At 40.3% G+C, this 21,782-nt stretch overlaps 1 protein-coding gene across 4 annotated transcripts in view; it reads left to right on the top strand.

Annotated features, from left to right (window-relative positions):
* OPA1 (OPA1 mitochondrial dynamin like GTPase) overlaps positions 1 to 21,782 on the top strand; it is a 75,985-nt gene that overhangs the window by 43,516 nt on the left and 10,687 nt on the right. For all 4 annotated transcript variants that reach the window (XM_038748818.1, XM_038748817.1, XM_038748820.1 and 1 more), the window contains 3 exons: positions 1,923 to 2,039; positions 4,650 to 4,743; positions 5,018 to 5,128. In XM_038748818.1, coding sequence (XP_038604746.1) covers positions 1,923 to 2,039; positions 4,650 to 4,743; positions 5,018 to 5,128 — 322 coding nt within the window. The remainder of the gene's footprint in view (positions 1 to 1,922; positions 2,040 to 4,649; positions 4,744 to 5,017; positions 5,129 to 21,782) is intronic.

The following is a 21,782-nucleotide window of genomic DNA, read 5'->3' as shown; positions in this document are numbered from 1 at the left end:
ATCAGGTTGTCCCATAGGGGGCTCACAGTCTTAATCCCCATTTTACAGATGAGGTAACTGAGGCCCAGAGAAGTTAAGTGACTTGCCCAAAGTCACACAGCTGACAGTTGGCGGAGCCGGGATTTGAACCCATGACCTCTGACTCCAAAGCCCGTGCTCTTTCCACTGAGCCACGCTGATAATGTGGTTCAATTTAACTACTGAAACAGAGATGGTTTAAGAAGTACACCTTCAAAGTTGATTTTCCTCCTTGAAAACCATATATATTATATTTATGGACAAAATGTATTATTTTCTATCCAGGCTGGGGATGAAAGCAGAGGGAGCGGCACTGTGTAGCTCGTCAGGGAAGCGGCAAACTCGGAATCGATGAATCCAAAACTCATGGTTAGATAGGCATTTAAACAAACCCCCTGGTTCTTATGAGGGCTTCAGTTCCTCATCTACACCAGGCATCGTGTTGTTTGGGGGAACAGAGGAATAATACATCACTTAATAATTTCTTAAACATAGCAAAAACTTAAAATTTTCCTTCTGTGTTAATCAGAGGAATGAGAATACTCACATATGATGAGGATGATATTTGTTAAGCACTTACCACGTGCCGGGCGCTGTACAAAGCACTGGAGTGGATCCAAGCAAATAAAGTTGGACACAGTCACTGTCTTAAGTGGGGCCCCTATGCCCCGGCAAGAGTAGAGAAGGAGGGGAGAGAGAGGGAAAGTGTACCTGAAAAATCAAACAAAAACACGAAAATCAATTTGTTTGGGTTCTCAGTCTTGAAGTCTCAGGACTGTGGTTTATCCGTTTTCTACTGAGAAACAGCGTGGCTTAGTGGAAAGAGCACAGGCTTGGGAGTCAGATCATCATCATCATCATCAATCGTATTTATTGAGCGCTTACTATGTGCAGAGCACTGTACTAAGCGCTTGGGAAGTACAAATTGGCAACATATAAAGACAGTCCCTACCCAACAGTGGGCTCACAGTCTAAAAGGGGGAGACAGAGAACAAAACCAAACATACTAACAAAATAAAATAAATAGAATAGCTATGTACAATGGGTTCTAATCCCGGCTCCACCACTTGTCTGCTGTATGACCTTAGGCAAGTCACTTAAATTCTCTGTGCCTCAGTTCCCTCGTTTGTAAAATGGGGATTAAAAGTGTGATCCCCATGTGGGACAACCTGATTACTCTGTATCCCCGCCATTGCTTAGAACAGTGGTTGGCACATAGTAAGCGCTTAACATTATTATTATTACTGGAGACTCCATCATCATCATGTGTCTCCTTGCATCTGAGACTTTCAAAGTACTTTACAAAAAATCAACTTTTGTATTCTTTTACAATCATTTTTCCTTTGAAGCATTTAAACAATTTTTTTGTACCGGGTTGATATTAGTGACAAGTTTTTAAGGTAGTTTCACGTAACTGTGGCACAGGCATCTTGAATGTTGAAGGATAAGTTGTCTAGTGTATGAAATATCCATACATAAAAGTTATGGCACAGTTAGTGCCAAAGCACATGTATCCATTATTCCTTTTGGCCAGACCCTTAGAAAATTAGGAAATGTTTTGACAGTGCAAGCCTGTTTTGGGTTGTAGTGTCAGAAAAAATAGCTGAGCATATGTGTTTTCCCTAAGATCACGTTTTACGAGAATGCAGTCCTCTCACTGTAGGAAAAACTGGGTGTGTTATTATTTAAAAGAGATTGTCTGCACATAGAAGCTTCCATGTAATGTACTATTTAACTTCAGAAAATAGATATTTCAGATTCAGTTTGGGTAATTTGTTTAGATTAGAAACTTGGGTGAATGGATGGTGACCACATTACTTTAAATGAACAGGTCTGGTGTTAAGTCTCCAAAAAGCAGTGTAGGTTCTAGAGTGCTTTTGCCAGTAACTCTCTCTTGTTTTTAGATTAAAGATACGTGGCACCAAGTTTACCGAAGACATTTCTTGAAAACTGCCCTTAGCCACTGCAATCTGTGTCGAAGAGGATTTTATTACTACCAAAGGCATTTTGTAGACTCAGAGGTAAAATGAACAAGAAGAAATGCTTCATTCAGACGTATTGATTGAGCGCTTACTGTGTGCAGAGCACTGTATTAAGCCCTTAAATACTTGCTAGAAAAAAATCTGTTTTAGTTGTTCAAAGATAGGTAACGGTATCTGTGTACAATATTAACTTTGGTCATCTGTCTTAAAATGTCGATGTAGGATTCTCAGAGTAAAAACCTATATTTTCAGAATTAAGAATGGATCTGATCTCCAGTGGCTACCAATCAATCTGCGCATCAGGCAGAAACTCCTCACCCTGGGCTTCAAGGCTGTCCATCCCCTCGCCCCCTCCTACCTCACCTCCCTTCTCTCCTTCTCCAGCCCAGCCCGCACCCTCCGCTCCTCCGCCGCTAATCTCCTCACCGTACCTCGCTCTCGCCTGTCCCGCCATCGACCCCCGGCCCACGTCCTCCCCCGGGCCTGGAATGCCCTCCCTCTGCCCATCCGCCAAGCTAGCTCTCTTCCTCCCTTCAAGGCCCTGCTGAGAGCTCACCTCCTCCAGGAGGCCTTCCCACACTGAGCCCCTTCCTTCCTCTCCCCCTCGTCCCTCTCTCCATCCCCCCCATCTTACCTCCTTCCCTTCCCCACAGCACTTGTATATATGTATATATGTTTGTACATATTTATTACTCTATTTATTTATTTATTTTATTTGTACATATCTATTCTATTTATTTTATTTTGTTAGTATGTTTGGTTTGTTCTCTGTCTCCCCCTTTTAGACTGTGAGCCCACTGTTCGGTAGGGACTGTCTCTATATGTTGCCAATTTGTACTTCCCAAGCACTTAGTACAGTGCTCTGCACATAGTAAGCGCTCAATAAATACGATTGATGATGATGATGATGATGATTTAATTACCTTCTTCCCAGCAATGCTATTTTTTCCTCATCAGTTCCCATGCACCTCCTCACCTCTCACACCTAAAATATCCCTCCCACTTCCACATCTAGCCTCGTCTTTCTCAGTCAGTGTTCAAGATCACCCCGCAGCTCTCCAAATCCACTTCCTGGGTCTCCAAACTCACCCCCTTCTCACATTCAAAAATTACTTTCACCTTTCTCTCCCGAAATGCCATCTTCAACTGCTCACTCTCTGATGACGCCTTCTCTGTTGCATTCCAACCCATCAATATTTCCCCTGGCCTAAAAACTTACTTAAAGAAGTTTTAACAGAGCACAGAAGTTGTAACAGAGCACCATCCTGTTATATCCCATCTCCCTCCTCTGTTCCTCTCCAAGTGGTTGAATATACTCACTGCTTCCACTTCCTCTCCTCCAACTCCCTTCTTGAATCTGTACAGTCTGACTTCTATGCCTTCAGTCTCTCTCAGCGGTTACCAATAACCCCCCTCTCACCAAATCCAATGGACTGTGTTCTGTCGTGTCCCTCTTTGGTCTTCTAGCTGTCTTCAACGCTGAGGACCAAACCTTCCTGACCATATTGCATGGCCTTGCAAGGCAGAGGGCCCGTGCTCTTTCCACTAAGTCACACTGCCATGCTCTATCCACTATGCAGTGCTTCTTCCTACGCGTGATCTACCTAAATGTCTGTCACCCCAAGTAGAGTGTAAATTCCTTGGAGTCAGGCATCGTGTCTACTAATTCTGTGGTGATCTTCATCATCAATCGTATTTATTGAGCGCTTACTATGTGCAGAGCACTGTACTAAGCACTTGGGCAGTACAAGTTGGCAACATACAGAGACAGTCCCTACCCAACAGTGGGCTCACAGTCTAAAAGATCACTGCCGTGCTCTGCTCACGTGCACATAATAAGTTCTTTTGATGTGGTTAACAAATCCTTCTGCGTGAATTTCTTTAAAGAGTTTCATTTTTGCCAAGTGATCACAAGAGGTCCTCAGGCACCGTATAACCATCTCTTGGCGTACGCAGGAGCTGTTTCAGATCTCATTTTGAATTGATTTTGTTAAGCAACCGTCTTATTGGTGTAATTTAATTCGTTTCAACTAATTGTGTAAAGTGATGGAGTCTTTCAAAGAGAAACATTTGAATGCCGGTCCCTCAGAAACAAGGTGGACGTTTTATCTGTTTATAATAATAATAATAATGATAGTATTTATAAAGCACTTACTATGTACCAAGCACTGTACTAAGAGCTGGGGTTAAACAGGGTAGTCAGGTTGTCCCACGTGGGGCTCACAGTCTCAGAGCATGTGCTATGTACTTGTCTATCAGTGAAAATTAAGCGCTTAGTACAGTGCTCTGCACACAGTAAATGCTCAATAAATACGATTGATTGAAAATGTTTGTCATAAGCACCTTTTTTTTATTACACTGGTGAACTCCCTTATCACTAGTTCTGGACTGTTCATATAGTATCTTTCCTTGATAGATGCTGAGAGAGTGTGTCCTTAGAAGTCAGTTAAAGAACTGGCATATTTTCATAGACATAGACACCTGTAATTTTGTAGCTATTTGTAATGGTATTTAATAAGCATTTACTGTGTGGCAGATACTATACTAAGTGCTGCGTTATCTAAAATGATTCACTGTTGACATTTTTGAACTGCTTGGTTTTGTGACAAGTACTGAGTAATAATTAAAAAACATTTTGGACCGTTTCAGTTAGAGTGCAATGATGTTGTCCTGTTTTGGCGAATACAACGAATGCTGGCAATTACGGCAAACACACTGAGGCAGCAACTTACCAATACAGAAGGTAAAAACCATATCTCACCCTTGGAAATTGGCCTACTGTAATTCATGTTTCCTTCCGGATTCTTTCATTGTACTTTTACTTCGGTCTCGGAAAAACTGGAAAAGCTTGAAAAGTTGGCAGGCCATTAACTGCAGGACATGTTACAGTTAAGCATGAAACTGAATGCAACATTAAGAAAAAAAGCAATTTCTTACTGTAACGTGATTCATTTTCTACTTCCTCTACTTTTAAAGATACGGAGTATGTTCCTTACATCTTTCTTTCATGTTAACAGTAAGACGATTAGAGAAGAATGTAAAAGAAGTCCTGGAGGATTTTGCTGAAGACTGTGAAAAGAAGGTTAAATTACTAACTGGGAAAAGAGTCCAGCTGGCTGAAGATCTTAGTGAGTAGCTGTTTTTGCTTTCTTTTTTTTTTTTAATAGTATCTGTTAAGCGTTTGCTATGTTCCAGGCGCTGTACTAAGTACTGGAGTAGATACAAACTAATCAGGTTGGACAAAGGCCATGTCCCACGTGGGGCTCATATTTTTACTCCCCATTTTATAGGTGAGGTAACTGAGGCACAGAGAAGTAAAGTGTCTTGCCCAGGGTCACAGAGCAGACAAGTGGCAGAGCCGGGATTAGAGCCCAGACCCTTAAAGTAGGAACTGGAATGGAGAGAGACTGGAGACAGGGAGGTCTGCAAGAAGGCTGACACAGTAGTCAAGGCAGGAGAGGATAAGTGCTTGGATTAACGTGGTAGAAGGATGGAGAGGAAAGGGCCGATTTTAGCGATGTTTTGAGTGTTGAACCGACAGGATTTAGGGATAGATTGAATATGTGGTTGAATGAAAGAGACGATTCAAAGATAATGCCAATATTATGGGCTTCTGAGACAGGAAGGTGGTGCTGTCTACAGTGAAGGAAAATCAGTGGGACTATAAGGTTTGGGTGGGAAGAAAAATGAGTTCTGTTTTGTACATGTTCAGTCTGGCTTATCTAAGTAGAGATGTTTTGAAGGCAGGAGGAAATACGAGACTACAGACCGGGGGGGAGAGAGAGAGATATGGGCTGGAGGTGTACATATATGTTGCCAACTTGTACTTCCCAAGCGCTTAGTACAGTGCTCTGCAAACAGTAAGCACTCAGTAAATACAGTTGATTGATTTGGAAATTATCCATATTCAAACTGCTGCCGTGTTGACCCAAGCACTTATCCTCTTCCACCTTGACTACTGCATCAGCCTCTGCTGATCTCCCTGCCTCTTGTCTCTCCACACTCCAGTCCATACTTTACTCTGCTGCCTGGATCATTTTTCTGGGGCGGAAAAAAAACAAAAACAAAAAACTGTTCAGTCAATATTTCCCCACTCCTCAAGAGCCTCCAGTGGTTGCCTTTCCACTTCCACAGCAAGCAGAAACTCTTTGCAATTGGTTTTATAAATAAATTTTATCTAGTGAGTGTTTCCTGTGTGCAGAGCACTGTAATTATTATGGTATTTACTAAGTGATTACTATGTGCCAAGCACTGTTCTAAGCACTAGAGTAGATCATCAATAGTATTTATTGAGCGCTTACTATGTGCAGAGCACTGTACTAAGCGCTTGGGAAGTACAAGTTGGCAACATATATGTACAGCTCCAGCCCATATCTCTCTCTCTCTCTCCCCTGGTCTGTAGTCTCGTATTTCCTCCTGCCTTCAAAACATCTCTGCTTGGATAACCTAAACTGAACGTGTACAAAACAGAACTCATTTTTCTTCCCACCCAAACCTTATAGTCCCACTGATTTTCCTTCACTGTAGACAGCACCACCCACCACCCTTCCTGTCTCAGAAGCCCATAATATTGGCATTATCTTTGAATCGTCTCTTTCATTCAACCATATATTCAATCTATCACTAAATCCTGTCGGTTCAGCACTCAAAACATCGCTAAAGTACAAATTGGCAACAAAATATCTTTGAATCGTCTCTTTCATTCAACCACATATTCAATCTATCACTAAATCCTGTCGGTTCAACACTCAAAACATCGCTAAAGTACAAATTGGCAACAAAATATCTTTGAATCGTCTCTTTCATTCAACCACATATTCAATCTATCACTAAATCCTGTCGGTTCAACACTCAAAACATCGCTAAAGTACAAATTGGCAACATATAGAGACAGTCCCTGCCCAACAGTGGGCTCACAGTAGATGCAGGGTAATCACGTCCTACATGGGACTCGCAGTCTTAATCCCCATTTGACAGATGAGGTAACTGAGGCACAGAGAAGTAAAGTGGCATGCCAAAGGTTACACAGCAGACAAATGGCGGATTAAAATCCACATCCCCAGACTCCCAAGCCAGTGCTTTTTCCTCTAAGCCACGCTGCTTATTGGAAAAGTTCAGCATAACAGTATTGGTAAACATGTTCTCTGCCCCCAACGAGCTCACAGTCTAAAGTCTATTTTCTATAAGCCAAGAATTTAAAACACTAAATCATCTATCTTCACTGATTTCCTACCACAACCCAGTACCTATGAAGATGGTAACTACATTTAATTGTTCTGCAAAATTATCTCTTCAGAGGGTATTTTTATCCCATGAATTTGTTTAATTTTTGCAAGATGTCAAGGCAGGATGGTAACGGTAGAATGTGTTTTAGCAAGGTAAATCTCATGACAGTATTTTTGAGGAAATCCTCATGGTGACCTTATATGACTAATGTAAAATGAAATGCCTAATGCCGTTTATACATAAGAATTTGGGGTAAATTAAGCCCTCCTGATATATTGATGCTATTGATATTGTTTTGTTGTCTGTCTCCCCCCTTCCAGACTGTGAGCCCGTTGTTGGGTAGAGAACAACCCAACAACAATTCTTGTTGCCGAATTGTACTTTCCCAGCACTCAATAAATACGATTGAATGAATTAATAAATTAATCTCTTAGAAGGCCAGTTACCTGTCTTTCCCCAGTGTTTCAGACGAAGTAATTGAAATAGCAGGATTCTTGGGATTCCCCTGCCTTACTTCATATTTCTGTGTTTCATAATTGAAACATCTGAATACAAATGGTGAAAATACTTTCAATAGATCGAGCTTAAGTAGAAACTTTAAAATGATCTCATTTCCATCAATGCAAAGACATACAGATAGGTGAGAATTTCAGTAAGTGTATTTCATTTTCTTTTTAACATGGTATGCGTTTAGGTAGGTAATTGATTTTTCTTTTTCTTTCTGTTAAACCAATAATGCTTGGCCTCATCGCAAGCACAGGCATTGATCATTTAAAGATTTTTGTTGCGGGGGGGGCACTCTTTGAAGTTTGCGTTGTAAATCTTCCCTCTTCTTCTTGGAGAAAGCCGTGAACTCATTTAAAATCAATTGTCATTTCAATTTACTAACCAGAACTTATTAATGTTTTAAGTTGCCTGTAAGTGTAGCAGTATATCAAAGCGATTTCTTTTATGCCATCAGCATGTTGGAACTTGTCTCATTTCTGTGAAGCAGGGTATCTAGGCACTCGTAACAACTATTATTAGAGTTAAGCGTTGTTGCCAAGTGCGTTGAGTTTTAGGACTGTAGCATGGTGAACCCGCTTTGTTGAGTTTCAAATAATGCCAGTTGCTAGACTGTGAGCCTGTTGTTGTGTAGGGACCGTCTCTCTATGTTGACAACTTGTACTTACCAAGCGCTTAGTACAGTGCTCTGCACACAGTAAGCACTCAATAAATACGATTGAATGAATGAATAAGCAGCTAGTGAAGTTTGCAGCCTCTTGTTTAATAAAATTTGTTATTTCACTATGTTAAACTCGTACGATTTCATCCTCCCTCTCATCCCCACAGCACGTGTATATATCTAATTTATTTATCTGTTTATATTGATGTCTCTCTCACCCCTCTAGACTGTGAGCTCATCGTGGGCAGAAGTGTGTCATGGCTTAGTGGAAAGAGCACAGGCTTGGGAGTCAGAGGTCATGGGTTCTAATTCCGGCTCCGCCACTTGTCTGCTGTGTGACTTTGGGCAAGTCACTTCACTTCTCTGTGCCTCAGTTACCTCATATGTAATATGGGAATTAAGACTGTGAGCCCCACGTGGGACAACCTTATGACCTTGTATCTTACCCCAGTGCTTAGAGCAGTGCTTCGCACATAGTAAGTGCTTAACGAATACCATTATTATTATTAATAATAATAATTACCCCAGCGCTTCGAACAGTCCTTGGCACAAAGTAAGCGCTTAACAAAGGACATCATTATTATTGTTATCATTTTTATTATTATTTCAGTCTGTGGATATATTTCTACATCACATTATTCATAAGGAAAAGGTCCAGTCCATTTTAAAGTATTTGTAACTATATAATAATGATGATGGTATTTCTTAAGGGCTGACTATGTGCCAAACACTAAAAAGGTGTCCTATAAAACTTGGAAGCTGTAAAATTAAAAAAAAGCAACCCAGACCTTGAAGACAGAGTAATCGGGGTTTTAAATTAGAATTATCAATGACGATAATGGAAAGTGATATATGATAGCACTTTTTTTAGGCTTTACTTTGGAAAAGTAAGGGCTTTTTTCTTTGCTTTTACTAGATGCTAAGACGAAAACTCATAAAGACCACGTTTGCTGCTTTTAAAATATATTTTAATTGCTCAAGTAGAGCTTACCTGCTTTATATAATAGAGATAAATAATGCTTTCACAGATCATATTAGTTCTATATATTTCAAGCAATTTTCAGGTAAATCAATTTATATTTAATTCACCTCACTTTTATCTGGCAGTGAAGCATAATCAACCAGTCAGTTACGTGCTGACTTTTCCACTTTGCCAAGCATTGTTGCAATATGACTATATTTACGTGACTTTGTAAAATACGGTTTTAAAACCAACATGTCTGATATTGTTGCTCTTGTTTTGTAGTCTGGGTGCCTATTTGGCAGATTAGAACTTCCTAAAAGTAGTAGTATACTCAGAATTTGAAGTATAAAATAGCTTTTTTAATTTTTCAGAAGAACCTCTTCTGACTTAATTTATGCCTTCCTTGAGGGACGAGGAAAAAACTCTAAATGATATGAGCATTATGTATGGGAATTATTTGTGCCGCAGTTCACACTAGTCAGTGGGCAACATCCATACTTGGTTAGCATTTTAATGCTATTGTCAATTTAGCAGTGAATTGAGTACAGTGATACTTATTTCTGTCATGAACATTGTCCTGGATTGATCTGATGTGCTTTTTCGTGGCAAACTGTGTAATTTAAAGGGGAGGTAAGTGAGGACTTGTTAATATCCAGTGTTTTTCCCATCTAGCTGTAGTTGGTTTTCTTTACTGACTCACTACACCGGGTGGCCACAACTGGCTTTTATATAAGAAGGTTTGGAGGATTAAAGAGCCGGAGAAGCCGCATGCCAGGCCTCCTGCCTCTGTTTGCTGTTCTTCCCGGCTTGATGCCTGAGCATCTCCCAGGCAGCAGAGGATTGTTTCGCGAAATTTAAAGTTCGCTTCTCTTGGAAGAAGGCGGTGGGGAATAGGCAGTGCCGTTGGGACTTGCCCTGTGTTTTCTTTACTGTCCCATTCTCCCTGAACTTTGTCCCTCCCCCTCAATTGACTTTGTGATTAGAAAGGCACAGATTTTTCGTTTTGATAGTATGACTCTCATTCTGCCTTTAACCGTAAGTCGAATACTTAGAAAGTCAGATTTGCTTGGACAAAAAAATTAAAGAGCCACACCACCTGTGCAAGAAACCCAGTCTTTATTAACTTAATAATAATAATGTTGGCATTTGTTAAGCACTTACTATGTGCAAAGCACTGTTCTACGCGCTGGGGAGGATACAAAGTGATCGGGTTGTCCTCATCATCAGTCGTATTTATTGAGCGCTTACTGTGTGCAGAGCAGGTTGTCCCATGGGGGGCTCACAGTCTTAATCCCCATTTTGCAGATGAGGTAACTGAGGCTCAGAGAAGTGAAGTGACTGGCCCAAGGTCACACAGCAGATATGGGGCAGAGCCGGGATTCGAACCCGTGACCTCCGACTCCAAAGCCCGTGCTCTTCGCACTGAGCCACACTGCTTCAGAAACCTTGGCTACTTAAAAATGAGGCAGGGAGTCAAAATGTATCTTATTCCGTCATTCCGTAACCAACAGTATCATTTGTAGACATCTTTTTCGAGTGATATTTTATTAACGTGATTAAGTTTCTTTGTTCCCAAAAAAGTGTTTTAAAATCAAATTAGAAACAAGGGATAATGAAGAATATTTATAATAGCAGAAAGTGGAGAGATGAAAAATAAACAGTAGCGGGGTGATCGGTTGTTGGGGCCATGCTTTGGAGTGACACCTGTGCAGGTGTAGTAGACTAGCTAAATACTAGTCAGCACAAAGGTCCATTGAAATTGTGGAAGGCAATTCTTTGAATGTGCAAAGAGGAGGTTCAGAGCTAAGCAATGGGCTATTGTACTCAATTATAACAACTTGAATGTAATTTATTTGTGTAATCAGAAGCAGTGAAACTCCTCTTGCCTGTATATTTTTTGAAGGACTAGGTTTGTTAAACTGTTCACTGTAAAGTTATTACCCCAATTTCAGTGACGTCTCCAGTGTGAAACGCTGAGTGTCATCTGTAAGTCACCCCTTCGGTTCTTCGTAAATGTGTGCATTTTCAAAATTGAATCATTTAGAAGTGTGTGAAGTTACACAAGTTAGATTCTGCTGTTCTATAAGAATGTGGAGCATGAGCTGAAGAGGCAATTCAGGACAGAATGTAGTGCTATCCTCGAATCTTTTATCATTGTTGTGTAATTAGGGTGAATTGGACCTGCTGCAAATGTGATACTTAGACCCAGCTCCTGTGCAAGAAAATAAACAAGTGGGAGTCAGTATATTATAGCTTCATGTTAATATATTAATGGTGCCTGCCAGTTCTTAAGATTAGCACTATCAGCGCGGTGATTAGCAGTATCAAATGCTTACTTCATGCAGTACACTATTTTAGATGCTGATGAGTTTAATATCTATTTATTATCTACATTTATAATAAGGAACAGTATATAATAGCCAGCTGTGCATTAAGGCTGTTCATAAATATCTGCATATACAGCAATTTATTTTTTTTAAAGGCAACCAAAATAAACATGTAAAGAGAGAGAAGTATGAAGTATGTCTGTCGGAGTTCATTAAGAATAGACATGACTAGAGGCAGGTATCCTTTTTTTGTTCTGTTTTTGCGAGTTCTCTACATTACTTGCTCATTCCCGGGGCTCAATCTACCATATTAATAATATAGCAAGAAGGTCAGTTGTGTATCAGAAACTCCTGCTCTTGTATTACCCCCAGGAAAAGTAAGTGGCCAAGGAGAAGTTGGACCGTGGGACTCTGGACTCTTCTAGGTGTGGCAAGAGAGTTGAGGAGAATGGCAGAGGCCAATTCCCCATACCCTGACCTTGGGCAGTCCTCCTGCATCTCCTCCCTTTTTGTCCTCAAGCTCCTTGGCTCGGCTCTCTTCAGCTGTCACCCCTCTTTCCCTATCCCTACTCCCTGCAGTTTGACAGGACTCTTTGACATGTAAATATTAAGCACAACATCAGTGCGGAGGACTGCTTTCATGATCTGGAAGGGATCTCAAGAAATCCCCTGGTCCAGTCCATCCCCTCAGGCAGGGAAAGGACTAAATTATCCAGAAGTGATGGCTGCTTTATTATTATCTGAAAGCTATTCAGAGATGGAGTCTCCCCAATCTCCACTGTTAGCTTTTCTCCCACTTCTTTAACCTTTATATGAAGGACTTGTTTTCCATTATTTTTTCATACTTTTTGTCCTTTTCCAACATTCTCCAGTTTCTCCACGTCTTGGTAATGGCCATTTAATATCATGACATTTCTGTTTTAACACTCTTCTGTTACCATGGATCGCTTCCCGTTCACAGGTGGAGGTTGTTTGGCAAGGGAGCAGAGGGAAGTCCAGTAGGCCTCTTTAGTTTAATGATATTGAAGACCTACTTAATGCCTTTTATTCTATATCTTGCTGGCTTCTCGTCCCTTTTCTATGTTTATATTATGATTGCTTCTTCAGTATTTAATCGTTGGTGGTCTGTCCTGTTCATAAGTCCCGAACAAAAAAGAAATCTAGTTTATACAGGAGAAAAGTGCCCCTAATGCATTTCAGAAAACTTGCTTGATCTGTGTCCCATTGAATTGGGTTTTTTTTTCCCCACTAAATAACTGCATAATTAGACTGTGGACTCTTGGGAGCAGGAATATGTCTACCATCTCTATTGTATTGTACACTCCCAAGTGCTTAGTACAGGGCTCAGCAAACAGTAAAATCTTCCATCATCACCCATTTCTGACCAGATACTGTTGATTGTACCAAAGATTTCAGCCGTTTTTCCTTCTGGATTCAGAGTCTTTACCAGAGATATATAGTCCTCTCTCTTTTCACTAATCATTTTGTTGACCCCATTACAAGACCTGATGACCTTCTATTTCTTGGACCTCAGAGCACAGATAATTAACCTTGATATTCAAGGCAAAGTCACTCCTTTAACCTGCCTAAACTCCTGAAAAACCTATGTCTGTCCACTCCTAACTTCCCTTTCCACCACATCTCATTAGTTCTTAGTCAATAATAGTTCTAGCCTTCAACAAAGACTAGTAATAGTAGGAATAATAATATTAATAATAATAAATTATGGTATGAAGTGTTGGCTCTAAGTCAAGCACAATATAAAGCACTGGAGTAGATACATGGTAATCAGGTGAGACACACTTTCTGACTACACAGTCTGAGCAGTGCAAGGGAGAACAGGTATGTAAACCCCATTTTACCAATGAGGAAACTGAGGCACAGAGACGTTAAATGACGTGCCCAAGACCACACAGCAGTCAAGTGGCAGAGGCACAATTAAAACCGAGGTCCCCTTTTTACAAAGCCACGATTGTTCTTCTGTTCTTTGTGAACAAAACATTTCCTGTAAAGTTTAACTGTTTTCCCTTATTCTTCTTACCCTGTATCCACACTAGAATTTCCAAAATGTCTTCTATACTTGTCACTTGGGTTTTGGTGTGTGACTACTTTAAGTCCCTTCTCATTAGGTTAGACCCAGATGCTGCTGTATCTTTTGTTCAGCAGATGGCTTTCATTTTAGCTCAGGTGTTCCCTTCCCCTGAAGAGGAAGAATCTGGAACACTCTTTTCACCATCAGGCATTCACTTCCAAAATATAGCCCTAGCCCTATAATCAGTTCCCCTGGGCAGGTTTTCATTCATTCAGTCATATTTATTGAGCGCTTACTGTGTGCAGAGCACTGTACTAGGCGCAGTTCTGAAGTCTCAGGACCAAAGCCCATCGGTCCTTTCCCGACGGGAGATTCCATCAACACCATTCCTGCAGGAGCCTTTTCTCCCTACCTATCCCTCCTTCGAAATTTGAGGACACCAACTGAGTACCCGCCTCCCGGATGAATCGAGACAGTTTATTTCATTCCCACTGGGAACAGAAGTATACTAATACATTCATTAGGCAGCATTAGTCTGGCAGTCCCTCTGAGCTGCCTTAGAAGAGTTGTTAACCTCCAGCTCCATCTTCCTCTCAGAATCCATCGTCAATCTTCTGACTACCTGAAGTAGAAACAGAAAAGGAAGGAACAGGCAGAATAGTTGATTATCATTGTATGGACAGTGGTAACCAGAAATAATGGGGCTGAAGATATTCTGGGGCACAGGCCTCTGCGTGTGAAACCTGAAGCATCCGGGTGAGTGAAAAATGTGTCTTCTGGATGCACTTAAAGACCCTGGAGATCACTCAGAGCACCAGCGGGAGGAAGATACTCAGTGGTTTCCATGAGGCTGATGATCATCTTAGGGAGCACCAAGTACTGCTCACTGCTAAGAATTGAGATCAAGAACCAGTACAGTTTCCAGAACCCACAAAAAGACTGAAATAGACCAAATGGTGAAAGCAGTAGCAGCAGCAGCAGCAGCCGCAGAATATTTGAGAGCCTCCTGTGTGCATTGATGTAGGGTCTATGAATTCATCAGAGGATCCTCTAGACTGTAAGCTTGTTGTGGGCAGGGAACTTGTCTACCAGCTCTGTTACACTGTACTCTCTCAAGCGCTTGGTACAGTGCTCTGCACATAGAAAGCACTCAATGAATATGACTGTCAGCTCATTTTGTCTGTTAATTCTGTTGTATCATACGTCATCCCCCGGGCCTGGAATGCCCTCCCTCTGCCCATCCGCCAAGCTAGTCCTCTTCCTCCCTTCAAGGCCCTATTGAGAGCTCACCTCCTCCAGGAGGCCTTCCCAGACTGAGCCCCTTCCTTCTTCTCCCCCTCGTCCCCCCTCCATCCCCCCCTTCTTACCTCCTTCCCTTCCCCACAGCACCTGTATATATGTTATCTATGTTTGTACATATTTATTACTCTATTTATTTTACTTGTACATATCTATTCTATTTATTTTATTTTGTTAGTATGTTTGGTTTTGTTCTCTGTCTTCCCCTTTTAGACTGTGAGCCCACTGTTGGGTAGGGACTGTCTCTATATGTTGCCAATTTGTACTTCCCAAGCACTTAGTACAGTGCTCTGCACACAGTAAGCGCTCAATAAATGCGATTGATGATGATGATGTTGTATTGAACTCTTCCAATCTCCTAGTAGAGGTCTCTGCTCGCAGTTAGCACACAATAAATACCATTGATTGATTGAATAATCGATCCTCTACCACAACAGAGGCCTCAAAGCTGCTTTCCCTGTGTGCTGTGGCTATGATAATGTTGTTGGCAAATGGTGGCTCGTTCCCTCAGCAGTTTAAAAGATGAAGAATCACACCCTTTAATAAGGTGTGGCTCACCCTATTCCTGAGTCTTAGAGTGGGATCTTAGTGATCCTCTCTCTCTTTCTCTCTTCCTCTCCTCCGATGCTCTCTTCTCTCCTCCCTCTAAACTGCCCAGAAGCCTCTCACTGTTGGTTTCAACCTTTGACCACTTTTACTTTGTGTTCCTTTATTGTAGTGCAGCAAAGTGTACACTCCTTCAGAACTGTTTTGTTTAGAATGAAAATATAATGGGATAAAAACTCATCTTAGTGATCCTTGGAGTGCATGTGTACTTACAGTGAGCATTATTCAGTGGGCACAGTTTCATTGTGGCAGCATCATTTGAAGGATTGGTTCTTTTAAATAAATGTCTCATCCTTTTAGTTTAATTTTCCCAGCTAATTTGTAGAGTCAAAGTATTTTGATTATGAAAATCATGGATCAAGTACCTTGATTTTTTTTCCCCTTTAACAAAGACTATTTTAGGACTTTCCAGCTACATTTCTGTAGAAAACTTTCATTTTCCTCTTTCTGTTTCATTCCTATAAAATTTAGCTGTCATTAAATGAAAAGTAATCATTAAGAGGTATAAGATGCATTTAGTTGAGAAGGGAGGTTTGATGTGCATCTACTTTTTTTTAAATTTAGGTTTTATCACAATCTGTGCCAATTAAAACGAGTAGAGTTTCAGGGTGATGGTGATCTGAACTTTGAAACAAACCCTTTGCCACATACTTGGGAAAACTATATAACTTTGCAGGAGTTTTGAGAAGAATGTAGAGGACTGTTTACCTCTTGAGTGCAGATAAACTTTGTTTCTGCTTTGTGTCATGATGGAAAAAAAGACGTGCGGGCAGAAGAATCTCAAAAAACGAAGCAGTCCTCCAGAGAGAAGAAACATTAATTTTAAGACTTCTCTGATGGAGTGGTGGTTTATTTAACTTCAGCATCCCAGATGACGAAGATCCAAGTGGTGTGATGTCGTAGTTATTGATGAGGAGTCAAGCACTGAGATCCAGACCCAGAAATGGAGCACCACAGTTAGGTCCATTTTTCACTGGCTGAGCCATCATTTAATGTCAGCCTCAAAGATAATGATAAATTGGTTTGAGACTTAACAGGTATTTACTGTTTATTCATCTTAACACAGGCTAACAATCCTGTAAGCGTCCTTTACTTACATGTTTAGTCTTTTCCCCAAAAATTCAGCTCTTTCCACATTATTGTTAGAAAAACTGCAAGAGAATTACGCATCTTAAGTATCTTTCCTCAACAGTATTTCAAATTAAAGGAACTATTTGTCATTCTTAAAATAGGCACAGTTTGTCAGATAATTATAGGTGTTGATGTCATTTCCAAGCCATGAAAGGGAGAAAACACTTTCCCCGTTTGAATCTTAACGTGCCGCAATGATGCAGTTGTAAGTCAGGAGTTGTCAGGATACCTTGACGGTTCAGTTGTACTGTTCTTAATTTCTTCCTTGCTATTGAAAGAAAACAGGACAAAAACTGTAGAGACATCAAGATTTTATTGAATGAAAACCCATAGGTAGAATAATAATGATACCTGGTATTTGTTAAGCTCTTACTATGTGTCAAGCACTGTTCTAGGCGCTGGGGTTGACAAAGTCCCTGTCCCATGTGAACACATTCTCTGTCCCACATGGAGCTCACAGTCTTAATCCCATTTTAAAAATGAGATAACTGAGGTACAGAGAAGTTGCCCAAGGTCCCGCAGCCCACAGGTGGTGGAGCCAGGATTAGAACCCAGGTCCTCCGACTCCCGACTCTTTATCTCTTTTCACTAGACCATGCTGCTTCCCTCCACATTAAAAGAATCAACTCTACTCCACTTTAAGGAAGCTTTAGAATGACTTGTGAATCTTTCTATATTCCCAATAGATACACATTTTAGTACAATTTATAGACAAAATTGATTTTCATGTCATAATGTAATAATGACACTGGTAGACCCATGTAAATTAACATGTCTTCTATTAAAGATTTATCAACTACTTTTATCATCCGAGTAAAATTGAGTAGCAGCCATCTCATTTATGGACCAAAATATCTCATTGAACACTTTCCTTTTAATTATTCTGATGACCCCCTTTCTCATGTGTGCACTAGTATTCGTGTGATTAATTTTTGTGCATGGTTATGGTGTTAATTCTTATTCAAGGAAATGGTGATAAATCAATTATTAGGTTTCAACAAGGAGTATAAAGCCCATATGTTTGGATGCAGTTATTTTTAAGGAGCTCACTTTAAATTTAAAGTTTTTTTAAGGAAGCATAATGGTTCCCATCTTTAAGTAGTGGACTCAGTGCCATAGTTTTATTCATTAGCAAGCCTAAGTGCCTAGGACCGAGGTTCCTGGTGATGCTGTAGTACACTTTGGGGAGCCCAAGAGGAGAAACAAAGTGAACGTTAACTTTTTCATGTCAGAGTTTAATACTGTTTATACTAAGAATAATAATTATGTTTAAGCGCTACATGCCAAGCACTGTACTAAGCATTGGGGTAGATACAAGGCAGGTTAGACACAGTCCCTGTCCCACATGGAGCTAGTGGAGTAGGGAGACCAGGTATTGAATCATCATTGCTCAAATGAGGTAACTGAGGTACCAGAGAAATAAAGTGACTTTCCCGAGGTCACATAGCAGGCAAGTGACAAAGCCGGGATCAGAACCCGAGTCTTCCAATTCCTAGACTCTTTCCATGTATTTTAAAACAGACAAGACATTTTAACAATCAGCTCAGGATCAAATGCTTCCCTTCCTTTTCCTTCTGACTACCTACCTTTTGCCCATTTGACTGTGTTTAGCTCTTCCATTGGAGAGTATGGACAGAAGCAGAATGAGAGGTGAAATATAAACAACTCTGTTTAGCTGCTTCTCAATAAATCTGGTGAAAAAGACGACATTGGATCTAATTCCTAATTTTTTTTTAACCTGTGTACTTGTTATCCAAGTTATCCCACTTCCCCACCAGAGGATATTCGAGTTGACTTTGTTCAGAGTGTCAAGAACTAGCTCTGACTTGAAAAGAATGATTTATCTCAAACAGTCAATAGTTCATTTCCCACCAGTTGAAATGGCCTTAGTTTTGAGATGAACCTTTGGCTCAACATTTGCCCATTTTTTGACTAATCAAAGCAAATCTATTTGGGTGTGGGTTTATCATTTTGGGGAGCGGCCTTTAGCAGTGGTCTGTGAATTGGTGGAAAGAAGAATCCTGACAGTGAAAATCCAAGATGGGATCCCTAGGTTTGGGGATAGAAAGGAAAGAAAATTGTTGTCCTGTTTCGGCCACTACTGCCAAATGCGTCACCATGGCGGGTCGGTGTTGTTGGTTTCTTTGAATTGTAGAGTGCAGGAGAGGAAGGTCATTATCGTCAGTGGTATTTAGTGAGCCACAGAGCCCTGTACTAAGCATTTGGAAGAGTACGGTACAACAAAGTTGGTAAGCCTGTCCCACAATGAGCCATACATATAGCCAAGAGGTCTGCCGATTTGACCATGATTTAGTTGACCGTGAGGCCAGGATGGAGAATGTCATGGTGGGTGTTTGACCTCCATCAGGCTGGACTCCTCCAAGTTTTTTGTGTTGATGCCCCTGAATGATGTACTATTTCTCTCAAATGCCTATGACTATTAAGCCTGGGTATGCATGTATATGAATCCCAAACTATTTCATGGGGACACAGAACAGAAAGGTATTTGTAGAGTCTCAAGTAACTTGTCAGTAAGGGACAGAGAAGAAAGCGTCTCGCATCAAAGTAATAAAAAAAAGTACCCCTTCTCATCTCCTGAAGGCTCTTCTGATTGGGTATATTCAGATTATTAAGCCTCTGAAGAAGAGTCAGGTTTATCAAGCTTTGTCCGTCACCTGGTAAAAGTTGTCCCGGCCTTCTTAGTCACCAAAATGTCACAGTGCAAGTTTGCAGGTTATTTCTAATGTTTAATTCCCATGAATTTTAAAATAATTGGAAATCTTTTATTCGGCAGGTAATTTTGCACCTGCATTATTCAAGTAAGGAATAGCTTTTTTCATTCATTCATTCAGTCGTATTTATTGAGCGCTTACTGTGTGCAGAGCACTCTGTACTAAGTGCTTTGGACTGTGAGCCCACTGTTGGGTAGGGACTGTCTCTATATGTTGCCAATTTGTACTACCCAAGCTCTTAGTACAGTGCTCTGCACATAGTAAGCGCTCAATAACTACGATTGATGATGATGACGATGGAAGTACAAGTGGGCAACATATGCAGACGGTCCCTACCCAACAACAGGGTCGCAGTCTAGAAATCTGTGAATTCGTTGTAAGGCAAATTTTATAGAAGTTCCTTGTTTTTCAATAATTTGTCCCAAATAAATCAGAAATATACTTCGTCTCATGGTATTTCAGTCCACTTTTGATTACATTAATGACTGTTTAAGAATCAGTCACATGAGTCATCCTTTTGCTATGTCTTTTTTTTTTTTAAAGCCTTGGCCACCGAAAATCTTTTGACAAACCAATATTTAGAGCAGTTTGACAGCAGGATGAGGAACAACGTTTGTCTTTGTAACAGCTTGAAGAAAGGCTCTTTCCCGCACCCATCCATGCGGTTACAATCTTGACCTCTTTCTTACGCTGGGAACATACATGCAGCAGACAAGCAGCACCTCCCATGTTTTTTCTTGACCCATTGACTATCCATTCACTTCCCATCTGTTTTGCAGTCTTAAAGGAACGGAGGGGGCCCTCTTATAAATCTGTCTTCGCAGGTGATAAATGATGGCCTCTATCTCTTTAAAGGCTGCCTGGGTGGCTTTCCTTTTCTTAAAAAGTTTTAACTTTACCGTCGGCTACATCCAGAGGAAAATATGGCACGGGAAAGAAAGGGGGAAAAGTGGATCATTTCAAGAATGTTTTTTTTTTTCCCTTCAGTGGGACATGACCCTTCACTGATCATCTATAAATATAGTCTTTTAGTCTTTCCAAATGGTGTCACGCAGAAGATGTTAATGTGGTTTTTATCACTTTTGTTTGCACGGAGTAGCTTTCTAGTCTGTCCTGCTCAGTTTTTGGAAGAGTAAATAAGTGTCTGAACACAACATAACGTCTCTCTTTTTTTTAAAAAAAAGATGATTACAGAAAGCAAAAGTCATTTTTCTCTGAAGTATTGAATTTACATTTGGGTGTCGGTATAACTACCGCATTTCAGTTCTCCAGTTCAGAGTCTACAGATGCAGCCAAGTGGTTATAGATACAAGTGATGTTTAAAAAACTAACTTTTTTTAGTATTGAAAAGTTGATCACGTTGACTGTTGAAAATCACAACTTTTCCTTTTTTTGCTGCTGCATATTAAATTGATTCTGTACTATATTGTCAGCCAGATTATCGTTCTCTGAGAGTCATTTATCTCATTGGGTGGGCTAGAAATTCACTGGAAGAAGGGATTTTATTTTTCCCTACCTAGAGTAAGGAACCTTCTGGGATTCATAGAAGCAAATACTTTTTTTTAGTCCTGAGAAGGCAGCCTTTTCTCGAAACTCTATGATATTGGTACCTTAAGAACCCGTTGTCTGGAGGCAAAAAATATCTCTCAATGTAGGAGCAGAAGAGTTCAACCAGCAGGGAAAATTATCATTTGTTTTAACCAGAGGCAAGGTGAAATACTTGCAGAAATTCCAAAGAGTGAGTACAGTACATTGAGTTGAAAGATAGGAATCATTTTAACTACTTTCAGACATCTCTGCAAAATTGTCCTTGCTGTAACTTCCTTATTAGTAAGCCCGTGAGTAGAATTATTTGCCTATGCAAATAAAGTGCTTTTAAAGATTTAAGGGTTTTTTTTTTAAGTGAAGCATATGCTTTCTGCACTGTCTTAAATAGAATATGTCAAAAATACTACTTTAAATTGTTTTGAAAACATTGAATCTTGGTTTAGAAGAGTGAAAAATTGGCAGGGATCATTCTTTTGTATTTTAAGGAAACTTCAACTTTAAAAGAGTCCTAGACCAATTCCTTTCCTTTGGCACCTAAGCGCCTTCTGTGTAGCGTAGTACATGCTTCATAAATCAAATAGAAAGCCACTTATTTTTAATGCCGATTTCTAATTTGCAAGCCATTTACCTTGGCACATCAATGCTTCTTTAAACTAAGGAGTTATTCTAAAATAGCTGTCACTGTGGTTAAGCCCATCTTGACCAGGAAAAAGACTAGCTATAGCACTGAAAGTGTAATTATTCACCTAAGT

This window comes from Tachyglossus aculeatus, chromosome 7 (assembly GCF_015852505.1).
Source record: "Tachyglossus aculeatus isolate mTacAcu1 chromosome 7, mTacAcu1.pri, whole genome shotgun sequence".
Taxonomy (NCBI): domain Eukaryota; kingdom Metazoa; phylum Chordata; class Mammalia; order Monotremata; family Tachyglossidae; genus Tachyglossus; species Tachyglossus aculeatus.
This window is presented reverse-complemented; position numbering and strand designations above follow the sequence as displayed.